General features: G+C 37.9%; 3 protein-coding genes across 6 annotated transcripts; 1 reads left to right on the forward strand and 2 right to left on the reverse strand.

The window, feature by feature from the left end:
- The first annotated feature begins 1,372 nt into the window (after window positions 1–1,372).
- On the forward strand, window positions 1,373–5,069 carry LOC112191428. Of its 3 annotated transcripts, none has more exons than XM_024330776.2 (6): window positions 1,373–1,899; window positions 2,505–2,705; window positions 2,795–2,872; window positions 3,542–3,607; window positions 3,763–3,828; window positions 3,905–5,069. In XM_024330776.2, exons 1-6 carry the CDS (start codon window positions 1,588–1,590, stop codon window positions 4,781–4,783), a joined length of 1,602 nt encoding a protein of 533 aa, XP_024186544.1. In that variant the 5' UTR covers window positions 1,373–1,587; the 3' UTR covers window positions 4,784–5,069. The 3 variants fall into 3 exon arrangements, with proteins under 3 accessions (XP_024186544.1, XP_024186545.1, XP_024186546.1); XM_024330777.2 differs by having other exon boundaries at window positions 1,374–1,899; window positions 2,508–2,705; XM_024330778.2 differs by lacking the exon at window positions 1,373–1,899 and adding an exon at window positions 1,956–2,146.
- A 243-nt stretch (window positions 5,070–5,312) lies between these two features.
- On the reverse strand, window positions 5,313–10,038 carry LOC112191427 (subtilisin-like protease SBT4.15). Its single transcript, XM_040516157.1, has 12 exons — window positions 9,919–10,038; window positions 9,239–9,299; window positions 8,896–8,996; window positions 8,676–8,773; window positions 8,433–8,579; window positions 8,235–8,340; window positions 7,283–7,799; window positions 7,102–7,202; window positions 6,661–6,882; window positions 6,431–6,539; window positions 6,140–6,353; window positions 5,313–6,051 (listed from the first exon to the last, which is right to left on the reverse strand). Exons 1-12 carry the CDS (start codon window positions 9,933–9,935, stop codon window positions 5,504–5,506), a joined length of 2,241 nt encoding a protein of 746 aa, XP_040372091.1. The 5' UTR covers window positions 9,936–10,038; the 3' UTR covers window positions 5,313–5,503.
- Window positions 9,843–19,394, reverse strand: LOC112191426. 2 transcript variants are annotated; one of them, XM_024330771.2, is made up of 15 exons: window positions 18,918–19,378; window positions 18,657–18,783; window positions 18,531–18,565; window positions 17,290–17,383; window positions 14,966–16,374; window positions 14,106–14,237; window positions 13,566–13,638; window positions 13,252–13,291; window positions 13,053–13,125; window positions 12,810–12,875; window positions 12,350–12,427; window positions 12,083–12,255; window positions 11,247–11,293; window positions 10,618–10,828; window positions 9,843–10,514 (listed from the first exon to the last, which is right to left on the reverse strand). In XM_024330771.2, exons 1-15 carry the CDS (start codon window positions 19,262–19,264, stop codon window positions 10,069–10,071), a joined length of 3,351 nt encoding a protein of 1,116 aa, XP_024186539.1. In that variant the 5' UTR covers window positions 19,265–19,378; the 3' UTR covers window positions 9,843–10,068. The 2 variants fall into 2 exon arrangements, with proteins under 2 accessions (XP_024186539.1, XP_024186540.1); XM_024330772.2 differs by lacking the exons at window positions 9,843–10,514; window positions 11,247–11,293 and having other exon boundaries at window positions 10,624–10,828; window positions 18,918–19,394.
- Between the last annotated feature and the right edge of the window lie 2,538 nt (window positions 19,395–21,932).

Raw genomic sequence — 21,932 nt, forward strand, 5'->3', positions numbered from 1 at the left:
ATTTCTTACTTTGTCAAGTCCGAGGCAATTCTACTGCCACATATTAATCACCGGGTTGGCTGAGGTTAATAGTGTCAGTGAGTGACAGTACTGTGGTATTGATTGAACCTAATAAATACAGAAAATGAAAAACTTTTTCCTAATTTTATGGTTATTAATTTGGTTGGGTACATTGGATTTAATTAAACTAAATCTATTTTTGTATTTTTAGTTCTTTTTCTCATGATTAAGTCACTTTCTTAATAAAGCGTAGTACACTTAATCTCAATGATAAGTAAGAAAAATTATTAAGAACAGATCGTGAATTATTCAGTGTTTTTTAATTTCATTATTATGATGATAATTACAATGACTGACATTATTAATTTCATTTTTTTTTTTGAAAGAATGAGAGAATTTTCGTTTAGTCAATTGAAAAACATACATTGAGGGGAACATAAGATCTATCCCAAAGCAGTTACAGATACCATAAGTCAAATGAGCAAACCATACTAATTGCCTCTTTCCACATGCTACTAATAATAGATAATCCCGAGAGTCTTGATAACACCTTATAGATACAAACCAAAAGATAACTTCCTTTGTTTACTGCATTCCAGAAGTTACGTGATTCATAATATGGAATAAATTTAACACATCTTTTTCTCAAATAATGTGACACTTATTAGTTATGGTGTATTATTTTCACAATCGATCACAATGTTGCGACGTCACACCAAATACGTAATTCACAATATGAAATGAGAAATTTAACACATCTAAAAGGACCTAATATAATTTCTCAAATAAGGTAACACTCGTTACTTCATGATATATTATTTTTCGAATCACAATTGTTTTGGCTCTACTTTTAGGCTCAAACAACAATAAACACGAATTCCGAATCACAATATGATTTCTCAAACTAGAAAAGGAGTTGAGATTTACATTTGGGCTTTGACCAGAGTTGGGCTATTGAATCCCCAAATGACTGTTTACCAAAATTGACCAAAGGAGGAAATTTGAGAAAGGTGGTTAAACAAGGACAAAAGTACACGGCAGGCAGAACAGTGATAAAGTACCAAGTGGTAACAGCTGTAACCCTGCTTTCACTTCAGTTGTCAAAGTAACTCCCTGTCCCACCCTTTTTTCACCCCCACAGTAAAAAAAAAAAAAAAACACTCACCTCCCCCGCTCCACTGCCCTCCACGTATCCACCCAGGCACACCACCCGAAGCCCAATGTAATCCCAGATCCACCTGGTCACCCCCGTACCTCGCCACGTGTCCTCCGCCTCACCTCCCCTCGCACGCGCGAACCCCCTCGCACGCTCGCAACAGGCTAAAGCGAAACGTGGCGAGCGGAGATATAGGGGTTCGATTCCGCGAAGGCGCCGTGGCCTGAGGTGGCTTGACAAGTGGCACGCTCTCACATTCTGTGGGCTTTTGCCTGCGAGAGCCAGTAATAAACCCCTTCCTCTCTCTCCTCTCTGCTTCACTTAGCTTACCGCGTCCTGAAGAAACAGCACACAACAACTAATTCATAGACTCAAAACACTCTCTTATCTTCTTATTCTCTCTCTCTCTCTCTCGATCTCTTTTTGGTGAAATGGTTTGTTCCGAGACGACGACGCCGTCTTTTGCGAGCTCTTCTTCCGAGGCCGGGGCGGCGGAGGCGTCGTCGTCGTCGTCGTCGGGGGGCGGCGGAGGGGAGGCGGATCCGATGATGGTGAAGGAGGAGCTGGAGGCGGCGGAGGCGCTGGCGGATTTGGCGCATTTGGCGATGAGGGAGAATAGCGGCGCCGAATCCGCTGGAAATTGGGGGCTGAAGGGGAAGAGAGCCAAGAAGCGAGTCAAGAGCGAGTCTCCGCCTACGCTGTCCGGTTCGAACCCGGTTCCCGCCTGCCCGGATCTTCCTCAGGTTCGTTTATGTTAAGCTTTCACTTGTTGTTATCCATTATATTATATTGTGTGTATTCGTTTCTAATTTCTATTTTGTTTTTTGTTTTTGTTTTTTTTTTGTTTTAAGAGAAGAAAAGGAAAATGACTGTTTGTCCTGAATTAGTAAATTCCAAAGATTCGGAGTAAGTAACTGTGCGAAAAGAGAACAACTTTGTTCCTAAATTAAGCTTAGATTTTAGAAAAGCCCATATGGCGGGACAAAAATGGTGAGTATTTGGTAATTCTGACCAATGAGCCTAGAAACCAGACAATAAAATTTTAGCATTAATATGAACCTACGCCTTTTGAGTGTAATTGATCAGATAAGAGGCCCAAAATTTAGTGATATTAGCTCTGGAAATGGAGCGAATGATGTACATTGTATTGGGGTTTTGGCCATTGTCAATTTGGAAACATTCATTTTCACGTATGCGGACTACACCATCATCTGGATTTTCCTACTTGTGATTAGTCAGTATGATAATGGAATGAAACTATGTGAAAATTGTACTACCCGAATCTATATGGCTCTATCACCAAATTGCATTATTTTCTGCAGGACTTGAGAAATATTTTTGTCTATAGCAGGATCAAGCAGTAATAGGTCCAGCGCAATGTGAAAGGGTGTGCACAAATGTGGTTGGAGAACCGGTGAAGACTGAGCTGGTTATGAACAAAAAGATTGCAAAGTTCGAGCACGATGCAGAATTGACCACTTCAACTCCTATCTGCACTACAAGTTATCCATCATTTAGCTGCACTAAGTCAAGGCGAAATCTCACTGAGGTACAACAAACTTTTGATCCTTCATTTCCAGTGAGATTATGTAACTACTTTTTCTTTTATAGGTTTAATTAATCTTTTCATATGTTCAGGAGGAAAAAGAAGAACGGAGAATACGCAGAATCTTGGCCAACAGAGAGTCAGCTAGGCAGACAATTCGCCGAAGGCAGGTAAGCTGTTGGTACTCTGCTATTTCCGTATCTTAAGTACATCTTTTTGGATCATTTCTTTTCAGAATCTTAAGTACATCTTTTTGGATCATTTCTGTTCAGACCTCCGAGTAACAAAAGAAAGCTTATAATAAATTAGTTTCCTCTACACAATATTAAACTTGTTCTGATGATAAAATAACAAATGACTTTTGCTACACAGAACTATTAAACTATGAGGTGGCTATGAAGTAAAATCAAAGATACCTGTGGTCCTGTCGTAAGATCTAGCAATTATAATTGGTCTGTTTGGGCTTAGCAATGATAAGTAATTTTCTGTTGGTAAATCCCAAAATGTCGTGGTTTTTCTTCCCTCTGGTTAAACAATCATATATTACAAATAAAAAATACAGGCTGCATTTGTTAGTCTCAGGTATAACTGCATGATATGGATGCATTTATATGTGGCTGTGTTGGAAAGTTTGGATTTCATTGCTGTTCAAGTAATGCCTCTGCTAATTGTAATATGACAGTACACCATGTGCCACTTGTCTAAATTAAATGAGTCACAAAAAAACATGTATGTTGTCACTTTTTTTGTTAATCAAATTCCGCTATATGTATAAAGCAGATTGCTTTCTTTGCTATTATTGATACTTTTACAAATAATGCATCTTTGCTTGTCCACAGGCTCTATGTGAGGATTTGACTAAAAAAGCTGCAGATTTAGCATTGGAGAATGAAAGTCTAAAAAGGGTATGTCTTGGTCCCAGATAACTATATTTATCCTCTCACTATTATTTATAACCACCAGTTACTATCTTCATTTTCCGAATATGATTTTCTTGAGCTTATCTAACATCATGTTACTAACTTTATGCACATTTTTGGTGACTTCTTTTACTGAGAAGAAAAAGGATTTGGCCTTAAAACAATATCAGTCTTTGGAAGAAACAAATAGGCTCTTAAAAGTTCAGGTAAGTATGTCCGACTTGGAAGAGATTTATAAAATTAATAAACTTCACATGCTTGACATGCTCTCCCATTTGGCAGATGGCTAAGGCGAGAAAAGCAGAGGTTGAGGAAACTCCGGATGAAAATATGTCGGCCTATGTCCAGATACCTTCGTCTTCACCTACGAATCCCCCTTTGTTCTTGTTTAACCGTCCACCATTTACACCTGTTTTCTGGCCTTCTATCATTCAATCTTCAAATTCCATTCAGTTGCAACAGGTACCACAAAACCCAATGGCCACTCCATCAAACATCTCTTTACCCTGTAATGGTACAGCTGATTCTTCTCATGAACTAGGAAACCCCATAAATGTTAACGGATCAAGAACCCCCTTATATGTATTTCCATGTCCTTGGTTCTTTCCTCATTTTGATAATGGGAATGGACTCCAACCTCAGTCATCATGCCTGGAAAATAAAAAAGAAGGAGCTTTCTTTAATAATCAGTGCAGTGCTAGTTCATCTTCAAGAACTGCTGCACAGTTGGACAACAACCAGTCCACTTTCCCTGTTAGATTAGACACAGAAGCTTCTGGCTCGATGGAAGCTGGACCAAGAACTGATCTGAATGAAAACCCAGCTCAGTTTCCTCTCGATGGAGGTGATCAACATACAGGCTTTCACCCTAAAGAAAATGGATCTAGAGAGATATTTCTTTCTCCTTTGCTGAACCATGGAGGAGTTGCGTCCACTATAAAGCATGAGAATGGACTGGAGTCAGATTTCAGTGCAAATACTGAAAAGTCTTCGACAGCGTGCCATCCGTTTTCTTCCTTGCCTGAGAAGAATAGTGAGCCAATCATCTACCCCAGTAGGAAAATAGCGGATGCCATTGCAGCCGCTGAGGCACGAAAGAGGAGGAAGAAACTTACAAAGCTAAAGAACCTTCATGGCCGTCAGTGTCGAATGCAATGTTAAGCTTTAAGACCAGATGTTGGGCAAGTAAAGTCTCCTGATTTTCATGCGAGTCTTTTTATTTTTTAAGGGCTCCTTGGAGATGTAGAGCAGATCACGTAACCTTAATTATAGAAAGCTTTTGAGTCTATGGAAGAAAAGATGTTAGCCTGTAACTTGGGTACATCTTTGAGGCTTTTGCTTTTACTTCATTTGTTGTTTCAGAGACGTTGAAGAACACTGGAAATTTTGGTAACCCATCCAATATGTATGGGTAACTTTTCATTATCAAATCATTTAGAACCAAGCAATAGAGGTAGTTTAATGTCGGCGATTTTTTTTTCAGAGAGGTTTTATTCCCCGGACTTCAGTGAGTGTGCCTTGACAAAGCAGTGCGTTAGTGTTTTTTTTTTGGCTGAAAGCAGTGCGTTAGTTTGTAAACATAGATTGATCTTGACATGATTGATTACTGTAGTTTTGGAAGCTAGGCTTGAATTGAATCCAGGAGCTAAAACTATAGACTGTAACCCATATTAAAAGACACTGAGAAAATCAGCTGGATGTAGTCAGCATGATTGGCCAATCAATAAGGGATTCCACAGGTGAACTGACACTCTCTAAGCTCCTGAGAAATCATCAAAAATTGTGAAATGCTTATTTACAGGATCAAATGGTAAAACTAACCGAAAAATGCCTTAGGCTTGTCTAGTGAAGTTTATCAAATGATTGTACTAGAAGCAAAGGTTATGATGTGGTATGCCTGTAGACTACGATGGGGCTCCTAACCGTATGCCTACCATCATCCCACTCTAGTAGAGCAGACAGACTCTCTGTCTTTCCTTTCATCGTGCCACCCTTCACCACAACCGTGAAGGATCGCTTCTGATGCTTCTTAGTGAATGTCAAGGTACTCGGGGTGACTCTAATCGAAAGGCCCTTTGGCGAAGTCACCTTTGCCTTGTACACCGACTTACCGTACCCTACATGCTTCACCGATCTAAGGAAAACAGCTGAAATGCTAGAATTCGGATTTCGCACCAGGTAGGACATTGAAGGATAGTTGAGGCCATCGGTGCCGGGTGCGGGTTTAAAGTCTGAGCAGTTGTACTTCTTTTTACCACCAATAAGCTTTCCAATGCTGGTGCTGTTGTAGCCTTCCTTGCACAAGAAGCTGATGTAGTCGTTCATGGAAATGTCGTAGACTAGGCCAGGATGCACTGCCTTTATTGGCTGTATTTGTCCTGCTCCGAAGGCTAACTCGCCTTCCAGGGGTTTGATTTTCAATGGTGTGGCTGAAGAAAGGAGTTAAAATACTCGTCAGAGAACTTGGTTATGATAAAATTCACTCAGTTGTCTCATGATGTGGTTTGGGAATCTAACCGGTTGTCATGAGAGCCGACTTGATGGCAGCCGGGGACCAGTCTGGGTGGAAGGACTTGACATAGGCTGCTGAGGCAGTTGCATGAGGGCAAGACATGGATGTACCTGAGAGTATGTTGAACGAATAGTGGCGCATGTCTTCTAGGCTACCTGTTAAAGATGGCAGCTTCGAATATGCAGCTAGTATGTTTATCCCTGGTGCAGCAAGATCAGGCTGTACATGGAAATTTATTAATTGAAGACTTAATGCCTGAGAAACACCGGGAGAGTTTCGTTATAATCATTTCATACCTTGAGGATGTTGGGGGTTATGAGTTGAGGTCCTCTGGAAGAGAAAGAAGCAATGAAGGGGGCATCCATATGAACAGTTCTTGTCCGCTGTATTACAGCCGTAGGGTTCCTGGAATTGGTTCATCCCAACACATAAAGCTCAGTGCTCAAATATTTAAGAGGAAACAGCATAAAGTACAATTGAGCTGCAAAAAGATGTGAATGATATATATGGAGCCTGAAAATCTTACTTGGTAGTGTTTATATACCGCTCAATCTTAAGTCCATCATTAACAAGCACATAGGTAGCTGGGATGATAGGGGTGTAACCGTAATCAAGCATTTCATCTTCTGTCATAATAGTTCCTGCCCCATTTAAGTCTTTAATAGTTGGATCCTGATTACTTTGCCCTTTGCACAACACAATCCTTCCCTTCACCTTCTGAGGGTTTAAAGTCCCAGTGTCACAAGCACTGCCATCATTTTGCATATTAGTTCATCATTAGGATCATTGTTGAAATGGCCCTGTTAAAAGAAAACAATTTGTAGAATTCTTATCTAGTTTGACTTGTATGACTCATCTCTCACAACATGTTGGATGTCAGTGCAAAACAGTGAGCCTTACATGCATGTTGTGAGAGAAAAGTTATACATGTCGGGTTCATTAAAATCTTTCTTCCAGAATTTCAGACCTTGCATTTCCGTAGAGGTCTGAAGTAACGTTGGAAGCACGGGCTCCACTTGTAAGGGGATACATCTGTTTCTTGGGGGTGAAGGTATTGATTGAATTTCCCTACCAATAAATGAACAATTAATCAATTAGCTCAGAATCCATGATGTTTCACTTGTCTGTGAAAGATAAGAGAGACTTACAGAAATTTTCTTGCCATTGCCCAACTTAACTAGAGTCTTTAACCGCCTATCAAGGCCAGTAGCAGCCACAGTCATTATCCATGGTGCAACATTCTGAACAGAGGATGCATAAGGTCCATCATTCCCAGCTGAGGCTGAAACCAAAATCCCTCTCTTCATGGCATGAAACGATCCGAGAGCAATGGAATCCTGGAGGAAATTCCGTGAAGGACCGCCAATGGAGATTGATATCAAGTCCACACCATCAGCAATGGCTTCATCAAACGCGGCCAAGATGTTCATGTCACCGCAGCCACCAGTCCAGCATGCTTTGTACGTGGCTATACGTGACGATGGCGCTCCCCCACGAGCAGTCCCTTTTGCAATGCCATATAGGCTGGCGCCTCGGACGGGCACACCACCAACAATGGAGGCTGTGTGAGTGCCATGACCATCAGTGTCAACCGGACTAGCGTTGTCCTCATAACCAGGGCCGGGCATGTCGTCCACCATGAAGTATTTGGCACCAATTACCTTGCTGCTCAAGTTAGAGATTGTACAGAATAGAAAGATTCGTCAACACATTTCAATGGACTGTTAATTTTGCAACATATTTGGTAAGAGATATAGACTTCATATTCATTTTTGACTCATTCTTTTAGAGCTACTGGAACAATTAATGACAATTCAACGAGCTCTGTTGTAATGCCGAAGCAGATATCATTAGTGTGAATGCATGCATCTTAGGTTTTTTAACTGAATCATAGCCAAATATTACTTGTTTGCTAGTGGTCGATCGTCTAATTTAGTATTACGGTATAGTAGATATCAAACTTTTACCCTCAATTTTATATAGTCCAGCTGATTAGGCGAACAAGGCTTAGTTTGAGCTTGTAGGGTTCATTGATTGTCTAATAAGGTACAAAATCGAAACTTACAATGAAATGATCTGGTGTGAGAGAGAGAAATATACTTGTTACAGCCGGTGAAGTTACCGCCCTTCATACATTTTCCTTTCCATTTTCTTGGGGGTGGTCCGAAGCCTGAATCGTTCATACTGGGACAAGCCGGCCAAATTCCTAACTCCCAGAATAAATAAATGTTCATACAGCGAAACAAAACTGTCACATAAGTTGCGATCTGAAAAGTTATTGCAAGTCTGTGGACCAACCTGTATCTATCACACCCACTACGATCTTGCTCTCTATTGGCAAGTTTCGTTTCTTCGTATTTCCTGGCAATCCTAGGAAATCCCATGACCTTGTTGTATGTAATTTGAGCTTGGTGTTTGGAAACACTGAAACAACCCGATCATCATCTACAAAGGACAGAAAAAGTTTAAAATTCTCAGCCTTGAAGTGTTCAGAGTATTATGAACTACTAGCATATATCAGATAGTTCAGTAATATTACACCTGATAGTTTCTTTGCTTCATGCGGCAACAATCTGGCTACGAAGCCATTGAAGCTCCTTCCATAAGTATAAATTTTGGATACTCTGGCTAAGTCGGCACTGAGATTTTAGAGAAAAGGGTTTGTCAACTACAATAAGATTTGTATCACTGGAATGTACTGTTTGTTAACTGCATTCGCTGAAATATTGATAGATACTGGTAGGAAGAAACTGGTCATTACTCTCCAATTGCTGTCTTGAGCAAGTTATCATGGCCGGCTGTGGTCATGACCATGGTGGAGGATCCGGGTTCCGGCAGTTCTCCCATGTACACAATGTAAGGCTGTAGTTGTACAATGTCATATCACTCTTGTCAATAACAATTAACATAGTGTAAGATGGATAACAACAATCTATTGCAAACTAATCTAACATATTATATTGTTAGACCGTCAATTAAAACTACTTGAATGTCATATGATCTCAATCGACAGTCTTGACAATAGAACATTATCTTATTTGCACAAAAAAATGGTGAACGTGCGAAAGGAACATAAAATTTATGGTACTGGGCATCGGACGTACCTTCCTAACGCCAGAACCATCCTCGTTTGTTCCTTGAGCCAATGTAGCTACAACACAAGTACTGGATACCAATACTAGCACTAGATATCGTAAGATCCACATTGTATTGCAATATACAAAAAACAGAAGTGAATGGCTTGTTGCACTGATATAAATAAAGGAAAGAGCTAGCTACGCATATAACCAACAGTGATGATACTTTCTTCGACTGTTTTAAGTCTTTAGTCCAAGTCAAGGCTGAGAGTCTGGTGGCCAAGATTTTGGATCTTCCAATCTATTAAGTAACTAGCGACTCGTTCATAAATGCTGCCGTGTTTTCAAAATGACTCGTAACTTTCAAAATAAATCATAAGTTTTTGTCATTTCAATATCCAAGTTGAATATTGAAATGACTAAAACTTACGATTTGAATGACTAAAACTTATGATTTATGTGTGGGAAGCTTATTTTAAATGCCACAACGTAATAGGTTTCTTTGTAATATTGTAGGTCCGAAATAATATAGTGTTCTCGTTTTTGTTGTAAAAAATAAAATAAATAAATAAATAAATAAACCCCCGAGTTGAATATGTCAATAGCACTAATTTCGACACAAGAGAAGTCGTGTATTAGAATCGTTTCTTTTATTTCTATTTTGGAAACAAAAAGAAGATCAAAGAGTCATGAAGTGATAAAACTACCTTACCTTTAGTTTCATGCCGCCGGTGGTAGGCCTTTGATATCACATGTGGCCGCCAAAATCCTAAAAATTGAGTGTAGCTTTCCAACAAGCAGAATTACAAATCTACATTCATTTACACACATGCAGGAAGTACAGAAAACATGGTTTCTCATTTCTTCCTTGCCCATTTCATATCAATGTCAGACAAAACAATCTCCTGACAACGTACTATTCCAGCTGCCCCTCCATAGCATAACCATCTCTCACTACCCTTGTTCATGTTCCATCTCACTCGGTGCATTGCTACTTGCTTGGAAGGAAAAACTTCATACTCAGTCCCAGTTTTTTGTCTCTGCGTATTAATCAGCTCTTCATCTCTGCCTTCCAGTTCTTGTTCATCCTCTGTATTTTTCTTACCAGACTTGGATTTCTGTTTTACAATGCCTTTAAGAGATGAACCCTTTTCTCCAATTTCTTCGTCTTGGGTATTAAATGGCTCTTGATCCATGCATACTAATGCTTGGTCATCCCCAGATTTGAGCGTTTTGCTTCTAAGAGATGCTGCTTCTTTCCCAGATTCTAATTCAATACCCGGATCATCACCATAACAAAGAGCTGCAACAAGAGACAATTTAATGAACATTGTTAGAGAAAGATAAGAAAGAAGGTATAGCGGCTAAAGGAAATGTCTGGGCTCACGTCACTAACAAAGCTTTACCTAAAACTTGATCTTGTGATGTAGTTGTCATCTTATCATGTTCTCTCTTCACTTTGTTTGGCTCAGCTTTACGAGATGTTTTCAATGGGAAAGGATTCTGTGGTACTGGGGTATTGATGATCACAACAGAGTCCTCTTCAGTTAGTGACACGCACAGAAAATGTGGGGCCCGGTTTCGTGTAGCATCTTTCTCCACAGCATTGGACGTAAGCTGAGTATCAACGCATTAAAATTAAAACATAAACAGCATGCAGTTCTTGTGTATCATATCCAAATAAGTCTCATTTATAAAGGAGGCCTCAAGTTATGAATGCCTGCTTAATTCATTGTTAATGTGACTCACTATTAAGATCCAAGGAAATATCATGACCACATCAATGGAAAAGCTCCATTCATATATTCCAAAAATATCCCCACTCTCCACAACAAAATTTTAGTAAACCTTTTGGTTGAAAAACCTAGAAAAATTGCTTGATGGCCCTATCCTCCAACCTATTGGTGTTACTATATATCTAGAAATCAAAATTTCTTACTGGGCAATGAAAAGTAACTTTAAAAGTGTATCAACAACCAATATGAAAAGAAGAAATCTGATATAGTGATATCAGTAAATGAAGTTAAAAACTCACTTGGAAGCGCAGAACAGTTCCATCTGCACCACAATATGCAACCATACCTACAATTTGATGTGGAGTTTTTCATTTAGTGTTTATTGAAAAATGTGGTCTGAGATGTTATACAGGTATATCACCCAAGTACAGAAATTTAAGGTCATAATTTATAATTCTTCGTTGACAGGTGGCTGGATTATCAATTGAAAGAGGAAACTTTATAATACCAAATTTCAAAAACAAAGTAACAATTTGCATTCCTATACAGTTTAAAGCACAAGATGAATAAGTCCAAGCAAGGAGATGCAGAACAAAGGACCACACAGTACCTCATAAGACCAATGAGGGGGATTAGCAGGTAGCGTTTCCATGTGGTTTAAGGTTCAGACCCCTCATGGAACCTACCTAGCTATTTGCTAGAGTTTCCTGACTCCAATTAGTCGAGGCCAATTAGTCGAGGAAATTTTTAGGTATTCAAAAATAGAACCACACTACTCCATATATACAGCAATGTTATGTGAAACAGCAGCCAAGAGACTGAAGCCCTTAAATACTATAACCTATTCAGATACTATTCTATTTCATTTTTCTTTTCTTTTTCTTTTTCTTTTTTTGAAAAAAAAAGAAAAAAGGAGGTAGTTTGTTTCGAGATGGAAAAGCCAAGTCTACTAGGTAGTGTTTCATAGTCGCCTCTTTCAACTGATCTTAGCACCAGGTATGAGATGGTAAAGCCATTTGCCACTATGCTATAATGATATTTACACTCAAATGTTAACTCTGATTTAAGCCAATTTATGTGCACACATGTTTGATTAGCTGAATTACCACAGCACATAACTAAGCAGAAATAAGACCTGTTAGTCTTGATACTTGAACACTCCAGATAGCAAAAGGCAAACAACCAAGATTGTGCAGGCCCTGTTGTTTTGTTCCAGCAAAGGGTTTTCCTGTTACAGGGGCATCAGAGGCAGCCTTTGTCAAGCTGAGAAGTCTCATTGTTCCATCATCAAAGGAGAGAAGAACACACCTGAAGAAAACACAAACTTTCACTAAGTTGACACTTGACACACACACACAAAACCAACAAGATTTATGCCAACAACACTAAGATCACGGAGTACCTTGGATCTGGAATCCAATCCAGACTATATATGAACCTTGGTATATGATCGATGTCCCACAAGGGACGGAATGGATCACTGCAACACCAAGAGTTATAGTTCTTAGTATGAAATGCAATTTTAATGGCCTATTGTTTGAAAATATCAAAACAAATGAGGAATGCCTTATTTTTATTATGCTTCTCATGAGGGGGGGGGGAGGGGGGGGGGGAAAGCGCGCGCACACACACACACACTAAGAAACTGAGGTACTTTTCTCTCCTCAACTGTCAATTGAACCCCATTAAGCAGTTTGCATAACCTAATGATTCAAGCTTTTTCTTTTGGTAGAAATATTCAGACATTTTAGTGTGGAACATCTTCCAACTTTAATTATGTGTTTACTCAAACCCTAGGAAGCCAAAAGTAAAGGAGCAGAATGTAGAAAATAATGGAAGCAAAAACAAACCATAATACTTACTGTAGGTCCCAAAATTTTAGGCCTCCATGTCCAGCGGTAGCTATAACATTTGCATTGTCTGAATTGCTAAAAGTCACAGATAGTTGCTTTAAATGAATCAGAAAATTAATAAAACCAATGAGAACATCTCAAGTAGTCATATCTTTGACTGCATGATAAATCTGTGCCCCAATCTAAAAAACCAGAGAGTATAATGGGCCGACCATAGGAAGAAAGACAAATTTGACTTTTAACATAGCTAACCTTTGAGCTGGGGCCCAAGAAAGCGCCCTAATAGGATTTGTATCTGCGCTGAAACAAAGTAAAGGCCTTGTATCTGCAGAAGAAGAAAGCTGCCTTCTTTATTTACTTGTTTATCACTTTTATAGCATAACTCCTAGCCATCTATATTATTTTTTGTTTTCATATTCAAAAAAAAAAAAAGGTGCCACGTTAGCATTACCTTGAGATACATTACCAGCAGAAAACTTCCACATAGCAACCTGAATTAATGGCAGACTTCTTTAGCTATGATACCACAAATGAAAATATGGAAATAAAATAATTGGGAAAACAAAAAGAAACAAGAATAATTCTTCCAACTTAATGGGCTGAAGCAGAGACTGCATAGTATAGAAATTTGTTGAACATTCAGTCTATCTTTCTATCAAAACCCTTTATGAATTCAACATAAATCATTATTGGAAACTGTACAAAAGCATGTTAAATATTCGAGCAGAACATTAAACAACAATGACAAGGAGCAGGAAGAGTTACAGTTCCATCATGGCATCCGGCAATTAAGTAATCGTGAGGTGGTGAAGCTGACCATTCCACAGTAAGAGGGATGCTGTTCAACAAAACAATGGAATTTTAATTGACCAATGAAAGATATAAAGTACATTACATGGTCAGAAGAGAGACCAGTGCAATGACAATTCAACAAGATTGGCCGTATGAATTCAGCCTACAAATCAAATGAAAAAGATCTCCATTATATTATGCCTTTCGGAACCCCTTTTCATGAGGGGAGTGAAATTCACACTCCTCATTTACAATCCACACTGCATTTTTTTATTAACTTAAAATTTTGTGTTTTTGTAAGAACTTCAACCAAAAAAGGAAAGGAATGTGGATTGCAAATTAGGGAGTGTGAATTTCATTCTCCTATTATGATGTTAAGGAAGCTCTTGTATGATATCAAAAACTTGTAAATGATGCTTTTAATTGCAGGTCAACCCTTTTTTTTTTTTTTTTTTCCCATATCAGTATGCTTCCAAATTATTGTCAAAAAGTAGAAAATATCATTACGTGTACCTTTTTTTGTCACCAGACTTCAACATTGAGCATCTAAATACTGGTGCCAATTTTACAAAGCGAGCATCAGTGCCCTCTCCAGATGAAGAAGAATAAATAACTTCAATTGCACGAGGAACAGGAACCTCCCACCTGCAGTTGATCAGTTCAAGATCAGTATCACCAGATGGTAGAACACAAAAACAATTGTCAGTATAGCAGCTTAAAGTATGAACCCCACAAACGATGAATATCAACCACATTTTATACTACATATGTATAGCATACTTCATCCTGCAAGTAGATTTATATAAGTGCTCCAGATTTACTATATCTTGATAATAAGTACTATAGCTCATATTGCCCAATTAGCCTGCTCCTTATCACAATCCACTATTCAAACGTCCCATTCATACTACCGTAACTCGGTGTTCATCTATTTCAGCATTTTCTTTTTCAAATAGAGAAAGAAGGAATGTCGATAAGTATGTTTCACACATTAACATATATATTATATCAAGGAAACCCTGAGTTTTGGTTCTCACTTTGAAGAGTTGACTGTAAAAGAAACTTGAAACTTGGCTTAGTATCCCAGAAGCTTACCTAATCCCTTCCATGTCAATCACATAATACACTTACCAAACAAATCATTAATCAAAACTCATTTGAAGATGCAAGAAAATCATGTCCATAATGCATTTTCAAGCATTTAACATGTTATCAACTCAAATTTTCTCTAAGAAAAGAAATGAACTGCAAAATCATCTGAGATGAGAATCTGATAGACATAGGCCAAAGGGTCTAAAGAGAGAGTAGATAAAGGAACCTAAGGTCTGGAAAACAAAGGAAATCATGTCTGAAGAAGTAATCCTATGTCTTACACTTCCAGTGACCCGTTCCCCAACAGAACAGCAAGATAGCCCATTCGATGCTTGCATCTGGAATCATGTTCATTAAGAGGACGCCATTTCACATCCCAAGCAACCTTTCCATGGTGAGCTAGGCAGAATATGATTCTTGGCAATGCTACATCCTTTGGAACTGAACACCTAATTGAGCCAATTTCAGTATAACCATTATTTGAAACATTATTATTTGTTTGAGGACCCAGTCCGGAACTTTCAAGTTTTTCATTAAGAGCTTCTTGTACATCATGCGCCTGAGTAAATGCAGGAACACAGTCCATAGCATGCAACTCTGATGTTTCCTTGAGATATTGGACTCCAAGAGCCTCCGCATAATGGCTGCTCCCATGCAAGTTATCAACAGAATATTCTACTGGCTTCTCTCCAGGTTTTTCTCTAGGAATCTTTGCTCGAGTCTTTTTATACGTTTTTCTTTTCTTACCACTATCATCTTGTACCTTATCTCCTTGAGTACTTTCAGGAGCGCAATCCATGCCCTCCAACTCCAATAGTTCCTTTGGATATTGATCATCAAGAGCCTCACCCGTACTGCTGCTGTCATCCAAGTTTTCAACAGATTCTTCTATTGGCTTCTTTCCATGTATTCCTCTAGGCCTCTTTGATCGAGTCTGCTTGTAACTTGTTTCTTCTTGTACAGCGTCCACTTGAGTATTTGCAAGAAGACAATCCGTAGAATGCAACTTCAGTGATTCCTTTTGGTATTCAATTGCAAGAACCTCAAAATTATTGTTGCTGCCCCCATCTAAATTGTCAACAGGCTCTTTTATTGGCTTCTTTCTGGGTCTTCCTCTAGGCTTCTTCGGTTGACTCTGCCCATAACTTAGTTGCTTTTTGTCATGATCTTCTTGTACAAAATTTGCTTGAGTATTTGCAGGAAGATAATCCATAGAATGCAACTCAGATGATTCCTTTGGATAATCAATAGCAAGAACCTCATCACAATTGGTTCTCCCATCCAAGTTGTCAACAGATTCTTCTATTGATTTATTTCTAGGTCTTCCTCTAGGCCTCTTTGGTTGAGTTGATTTCTCTTCTTTGGCCTCTTTGTCAATAGATTCTTCTATTGGCTTCTTTCTAGGTCTTCCTCTAGGCCTTTTTGACTCGGACAGTTTTTCTTCTGTGGCCTCTTTGCCAACAGATTCTTCTAATGGCTTCTTTCTGGGTCTTCCCCTTTTTTGTTCAGTGCATTTTTCTGTGGCTCCATTCCTTTTATTTCCTCCTTTTGGTTTGTCTCCTATAGGAACACCTTCATCATTTACACTAGCATTTAGAAGACACCATATCTGAATGGCACCTCTGCCAGTAAGTGGCTCACCTAACTTGTGATAAGAAGATCCAGGGGGATGAGCAGCAATGGCAATAAACTGGAAAGTAGGAGGCAGATACTCTTGTCATAAAACAATGAAATAATTGTAATATGGAAAACTTCTTAAACTAGTACCCACCGCACAAATTTCACAGATCTTACTCAAAATAACAAAAACAATCACTGAAACTTTCAACTATATTGATAAAAGCAAATGCCTCATATATTATGAAGAGCAAAAAAACAAAGGTCAGCTTATTAATATAGAACATAGTTTCTAGATATGTATTTGACTAGTGAAAATCAACGGTAATCCCACTTATAGACCCAAGATAAAAGAGAGTACCTAAAGTTTCATATATATATATAAGAGGAAATGGAATGATCTCCCACATGAAATTTGGATACATTTTTTACAAACTTTTAGTATTCATTACTTTAATATTTTTCTTTTTGTTAGATTCATTGTTTAAATCATAAGCAAATATATATATATATATATATATATATATATATATATATATATATACTGGCATTGGGCCTCTAACTTAGTAGGAAAATATGTGAATCTAGCAAAGTAAAATAAGATATTGAACTGACAAAAGCCACTTGATAAGAAACCATACTAAGATTCATATTATAATCTCCTCATCCTACAAGAGCAATATTGCCAAGGGAAGCTGGGTAATAACATCAATATATTACTGAAAACCAAAATGCAAAAGGCCAATAAAAACGAGGCACTGAACATTCTCAAGGAATCTGTTATATTTCTCAATTGTGGAAAATTTCACGGAGGACATACATAGAGAATTACTATTTGGAATATGACTCATGATCAAGTATTTTAATGTCATACATAACCTCGTAAACAAGCAAAGCCTATTGAATACGACTTCCTTTGGTGACAAGTAAACTAAATTAAAAGACATAGCTACTAGCAAAAAAAGGAAGAAGATTAAAAATCAGATACCTCGCACTTTGCATGATGGTCGTGACTTTCATGAACTCTAGGACACCAATCCAATGCCCAAACAGACCCTCCAACATACATCACATAGTCTTGGCTGCAGGAAAGCACAGAATAAACATTTCAAGGCACGTATCACCATATTTTTAGGTAATACTGAAAGAAAAAAAATGTATACAAGACTAACAGAGCAACCATATCCCGAAAAGCAGAAACAATAAACTGAAACATAGAAACGTATAAAGTATCCCCATATGCAATTCATTGTCTCCCTATATCATAATATTAATGATGCCACAAATTACAAGTTAGAATATATCTTGAAGAAACTACACGTAAGATGACAAATATTAACAAGTGCCAAATCCACAGTCAAAAATTTCTTTGCACAGTTGAGTACCAACATGCAAAAGAATGAATACAATTGAGAAAGCCCTGGATATCAGGAACATAAATAAACTGAAACTTTGCCCAAAAAAAGGGCAAAAACATACTAGGACAGTGAAAATTGGAGGGAATATCAGATAAGTATCAAAATAAGAAATGCGAGCAAATTTGGAGAAAGGACGAAGGTCATACAAGTTTTCTAAATGCTTCATCATCCTAACACTGCTTAACTTAGCAATTTTGCTGTTCATTTTAACACTGAAGTTTCCTCCTAGTTGGGTATGAAAATTTTAATGAGGAACTATAAAGAGCATGTTTACAGACCGACTCATGAACCCGGAACATCCCAGATCTAAGCAGGAAATGAGTTGATCAAACATACACTACTAAAGACAATCATTGTCTGCTCTTCGAACCTCCCTCAACTCTGTTTAATTGAGTCACATGAATATACCATCACTCTTGACAAATAAGTTCACCTTAAGAATTTATAAGAACACCCAGGATGCAATGTCAGAAACATCTCATAAAACCTTTTTCTTTTTCTTTTTTTTCAGTAAATGTAAAGTCTTGTGATTTCTTTGCATAAGATAATATTATCAGTGAAATTTGCATTCTTCAATAGGATTTTTCTAGGACAACTACCATTTGGACTATGTCATATTATATTCTTCCTACATAACATATCACACCACTCAACATCCAAGCCATACAGAACATGCTTAATGCATAAAGTCTCAAACAAAGCATAAGTTTGAGGCATCCTTATAAATGTCATGCGTCACAGTAAGCCACATAAAAGCAAATAACTAAATCAGTTCTAACTATAGTACTGAATGCTAAGCTCAATCAAGTACCTCAACTCTGGAGAAGATGTGTCCCCCGCCTCGTTCTGCATTAATATGTGAACCAACTAGTTAGATCAAAAGAGCCATTTCTAAAACTGCGAACAGTCCAATATACAAAGTCACCAAAGATGTAACCTGTGGAACAGTTGCGGAAGAAAACTGCCGCAAGTTTATGCTACTGACAACATCCTCCCCATCAGAGCTTTCTGCTTCGCAAGCGAATCGAACATCTCTAGGTTCATACTTAAAATCTGCCCATTCCCTTCAACAATCACACTTAACTTCGTAAGCTCTATTTCCACACGCATTAGCAACATAACAAATTCAACGTTTCTTCACAATGTGATCACAAAAATTCACCAAAAAAAACGAACAAAGTCTGTTCTTCTAGTTTACCTCAGGAAAGTGGTGGAGGACGATAAGCGTTGAATGTCGCTCTCCGGGAGTGGCTCACCTTCGGCGTCGCCACAGAGCTCGGAAATCGTGTGCATGAATCTGAAGTGATTCTCCACCGAGTCATCGAACATCGAAACACTAACCCCCCTAGCGCCATTCCTTGAGTTCTCCGGCTCAATTGCAACTGGCTCCGCATCGATTGGGACGGGCTCGGGCTCTGGTTCGATGATTTGAAGTGGCTCTGTGCTGTGCGGTGTTGCTTGGCTTGCTCTCTTGGCCGACTTTGTTTTCCCGCGCTTTCGACCCAATAGAACCCCAAGTGGAGGTTCCACTTCCTCTTCATTCATATATCTCTTAGTTCTTCTTTGACGCAGAGTTTAGCTTTTATTCTTTGTTTCAGGGTTCGGGGTTCGAACCCTAGACCGGTTTGGTTACGGGATCAGTTAGGACTTAGGACCTTGGGTGAAAGACGATGTACTCGTAGGACTTCTTTTTTTCTACCGAAACAAAATTTTTTTGGATGATTCTATTCAGACCTAAATAGCTGCAACTTTGAGATATAACAAATACCAAAATTAGAGGACAACTCAACCAATAGCATAAACCATTAAACTAGAGGCCTAAAAGATTGCAAATTCTAGCTTGATTCAACTAGTAGGCTTTAACTTTAAGTAGGTCTATCAAAATAAAAAAATTCTTTTATTTAATCTATTACTAATGCAATATATTCCTTTGTTCCTGACTTCATATTCTAGCCAATTGAATATGTTGAATTGTTACAGTTCATATTGAACTGAATCAAAATTCATCAAATTCAGTTGCAATGAGACTAAATTGAGCATCAATCAATAGTTTTACTCACTTGTGGAAGCAAATAAGTTTTTTCAGATACACTCTACATAACCAAAATAACACAACGAACACACACACCTGCAAGAGAAGAGACTTTGCTTTGTCTCTCCAACGAACACACACAAATTTTCACTACAAGTAATCAAAACAAAGATATATTATCAGCTTATCAGTTAACTCTCAGTCCATGTTTACTCCCCGGCTTTTCGATTTTGAAGAAGAACTTATCTACCGAGGAGAAAACCCGGTGAGGCTCAACATGTCTTTCTACTGAGCCAGCGAGATCTGCAGCTAGGTGAGGAGATTTCTGAGTGGATTTTGTATTTATAGCTAGCCCCCTAAAATCCCTCACAATCCAACATTTAATGAAATCCTTAAGAATTTTTAGAGTTTTGAATACCACTATATTTTTATAGATATTTTAAAATCTTAATTGAATACATCTAGATTTAGAATGACTTTTTAAAATCCTAATTGAATACCCACAGACTTTTAAAATCCAAAAAAATCTTATAAACTCTCAATTGAATACTTTAATATCTAGAGACTAGACCTCCCTTAATTTTTGTAAAATTTTGTTTCCGACTTTACCCTTTTAAAAAACCATGCTTCTCCCCCCTCTCTCTCTCTCTCTCACTCTCAAATTTTCAGAATGAGTAGTGCTACATGGAATATGGATGTAAATTTGCTCACCACCTATGTTTAGGTGGTGGTATCACCACTCAATAAACACATGACATGTGTATAATAACTTAACTATGGTTAGTAATAAATAATTAATAATTTTAATTTCTATTATTACTCTCTCTCAACTGCAAATCTGTAGCCGCTCAGTGAAAAGGCTAAAGCCCATCTTTTAGAATTTAGAAAAGTCTGCAACTGTCTCTTTCCTTCACTTTAAATGTCCAAGAACACCACAACCCCTCTCGCTCTCTTCGCACTCAAACACTTCAACCACCGCCCAAAGCCCATAAAAAAAAAAAAAAATTCTCAAACACTTTGAGCGATGGTTGAATTGTTTGAGTGTGAAGTCTACAATTTCATCCTTGCAACCCAATATCTCAGATTTCATAACCCAAAAAGAATCTAATTCCACAGACTTTAATTCTCTTCGAATAAGGTAATGGAAGCTTCACATTTCCCTTCTTTACCTGCAACTGTTTTGTATATAAATAAGGGAAAATTCCACAAATGGTTACTCAACTATGACTCATTCGACACTCTGGTCACTAAAGTTTCAAATATATCACTTAGGTTACTCAACTATTACATTGTCAATCACTTAAGTCACCCAAAAAGTATTTTTTATAATTTTTTTAATGAAAAAAAATTAACAAAATCACTTAAGTGATTGACAATGTAATAGTTGAGTGACCAAAGTGATATATTTAAAACTTCAGTGACCAAAGTGTCGAATGGGTCATAGTTGAGTGACCATTTGTGAAATTTTTCCTATAAATGACCATCCTTAATCAAAAGAACAATTAAAAATTAGTATTCATTTTCTCTATTTCGATTGAATTTTTGTATTTTTTTTATATGTGGAATAGCTTGCAATTTTTTATTCTGGGGATGTTTATAAGGTAAAGCGCAGATTTTTGGATGTTTTGGATTAATTCGTTGATGGCTTTTTCTGGGTTTTTGATTTGGTATTAGTAACTGAAGTATCGGTATCTGATATGAGCGTTTGTGGTACTTTCAGGAGGATCTGATGCTACAGTTAGCAGTTCTGGATCGATTCATTGATGGGTCATTATTTGTAGTTAGGCCCAGAAAGATCCTGATTGAAATTCATTTTCTTTTATATTTTTGGGATTCAGCTGCTGAATTATAGAGATTCAGATTGATTGGATTTTGGCAAAAGTCATAGCTTTTAAGTTTTAGATCGAATTGCTGAGCTATTGTGGGAAATGGAGGGTCAAGCATTATTTGGTGATGAGATTCCTGTTAATTTACCTAGAGAGGAAGATGAAGAAGAGTTTTGAAGTTGTTGCGAAGATGATGGGGTATGAAGGAGAACGACGAACCTATATATGAAGGTGGAGAGAGAGAGATAGAGTAATAACAGAAATTAAAAATTATTAATTATTTATTACTAACCATAGTTAAGTTATTATACACATGGCATCTGTTTATATATTGAGTGGTGATACCACCATTAAT

This window comes from Rosa chinensis, chromosome 3, assembly GCF_002994745.2.
Source record: "Rosa chinensis cultivar Old Blush chromosome 3, RchiOBHm-V2, whole genome shotgun sequence".
In the NCBI taxonomy this organism is placed as follows: Eukaryota; Viridiplantae; Streptophyta; class Magnoliopsida; order Rosales; family Rosaceae; genus Rosa; species Rosa chinensis.

What these genes read in the sequence shown, in the direction of transcription:
- LOC112191428 (XM_024330776.2), top strand. Translation starts at nt 1,588, where the DNA reads ATGGTTTGTTCCGAGACGACGACGCCGTCTTTTGCGAGCTCTTCTTCC. An exon ending in CCTGCCCGGATCTTCCTCAG is followed by an intron (nt 1,900 to 2,504) that starts GTTCGTTTATGT and finishes TTTTGTCTATAG; the next exon opens with CAGGATCAAGCAGTAATAGG. An exon ending in ATAGGCTCTTAAAAGTTCAG is followed by an intron (nt 3,829 to 3,904) that starts GTAAGTATGTCC and finishes CCCATTTGGCAG; the next exon opens with ATGGCTAAGGCGAGAAAAGC.
- LOC112191427 (XM_040516157.1), bottom strand. An exon ending in CTCAAGACAGCAATTGGAGA is followed by an intron (nt 8,774 to 8,895) that starts GTAATGACCAGT and finishes CTAAAATCTCAG; the next exon opens with TGCCGACTTAGCCAGAGTAT. An exon ending in GTCGGCTCTCATGACAACCG is followed by an intron (nt 6,052 to 6,139) that starts GTTAGATTCCCA and finishes TCCTTTCTTCAG; the next exon opens with CCACACCATTGAAAATCAAA.
- LOC112191426 (XM_024330771.2), bottom strand. Translation starts at nt 19,264, where the DNA reads ATGAATGAAGAGGAAGTGGAACCTCCACTTGGGGTTCTATTGGGTCGA. An exon ending in GATTGGATTCCAGATCCAAG is followed by an intron (nt 12,256 to 12,349) that starts GTACTCCGTGAT and finishes TGTTTTCTTCAG; the next exon opens with GTGTGTTCTTCTCTCCTTTG. An exon ending in GAACTGTTCTGCGCTTCCAA is followed by an intron (nt 10,829 to 11,246) that starts GTGAGTTTTTAA and finishes GTTGATACTCAG; the next exon opens with CTTACGTCCAATGCTGTGGA.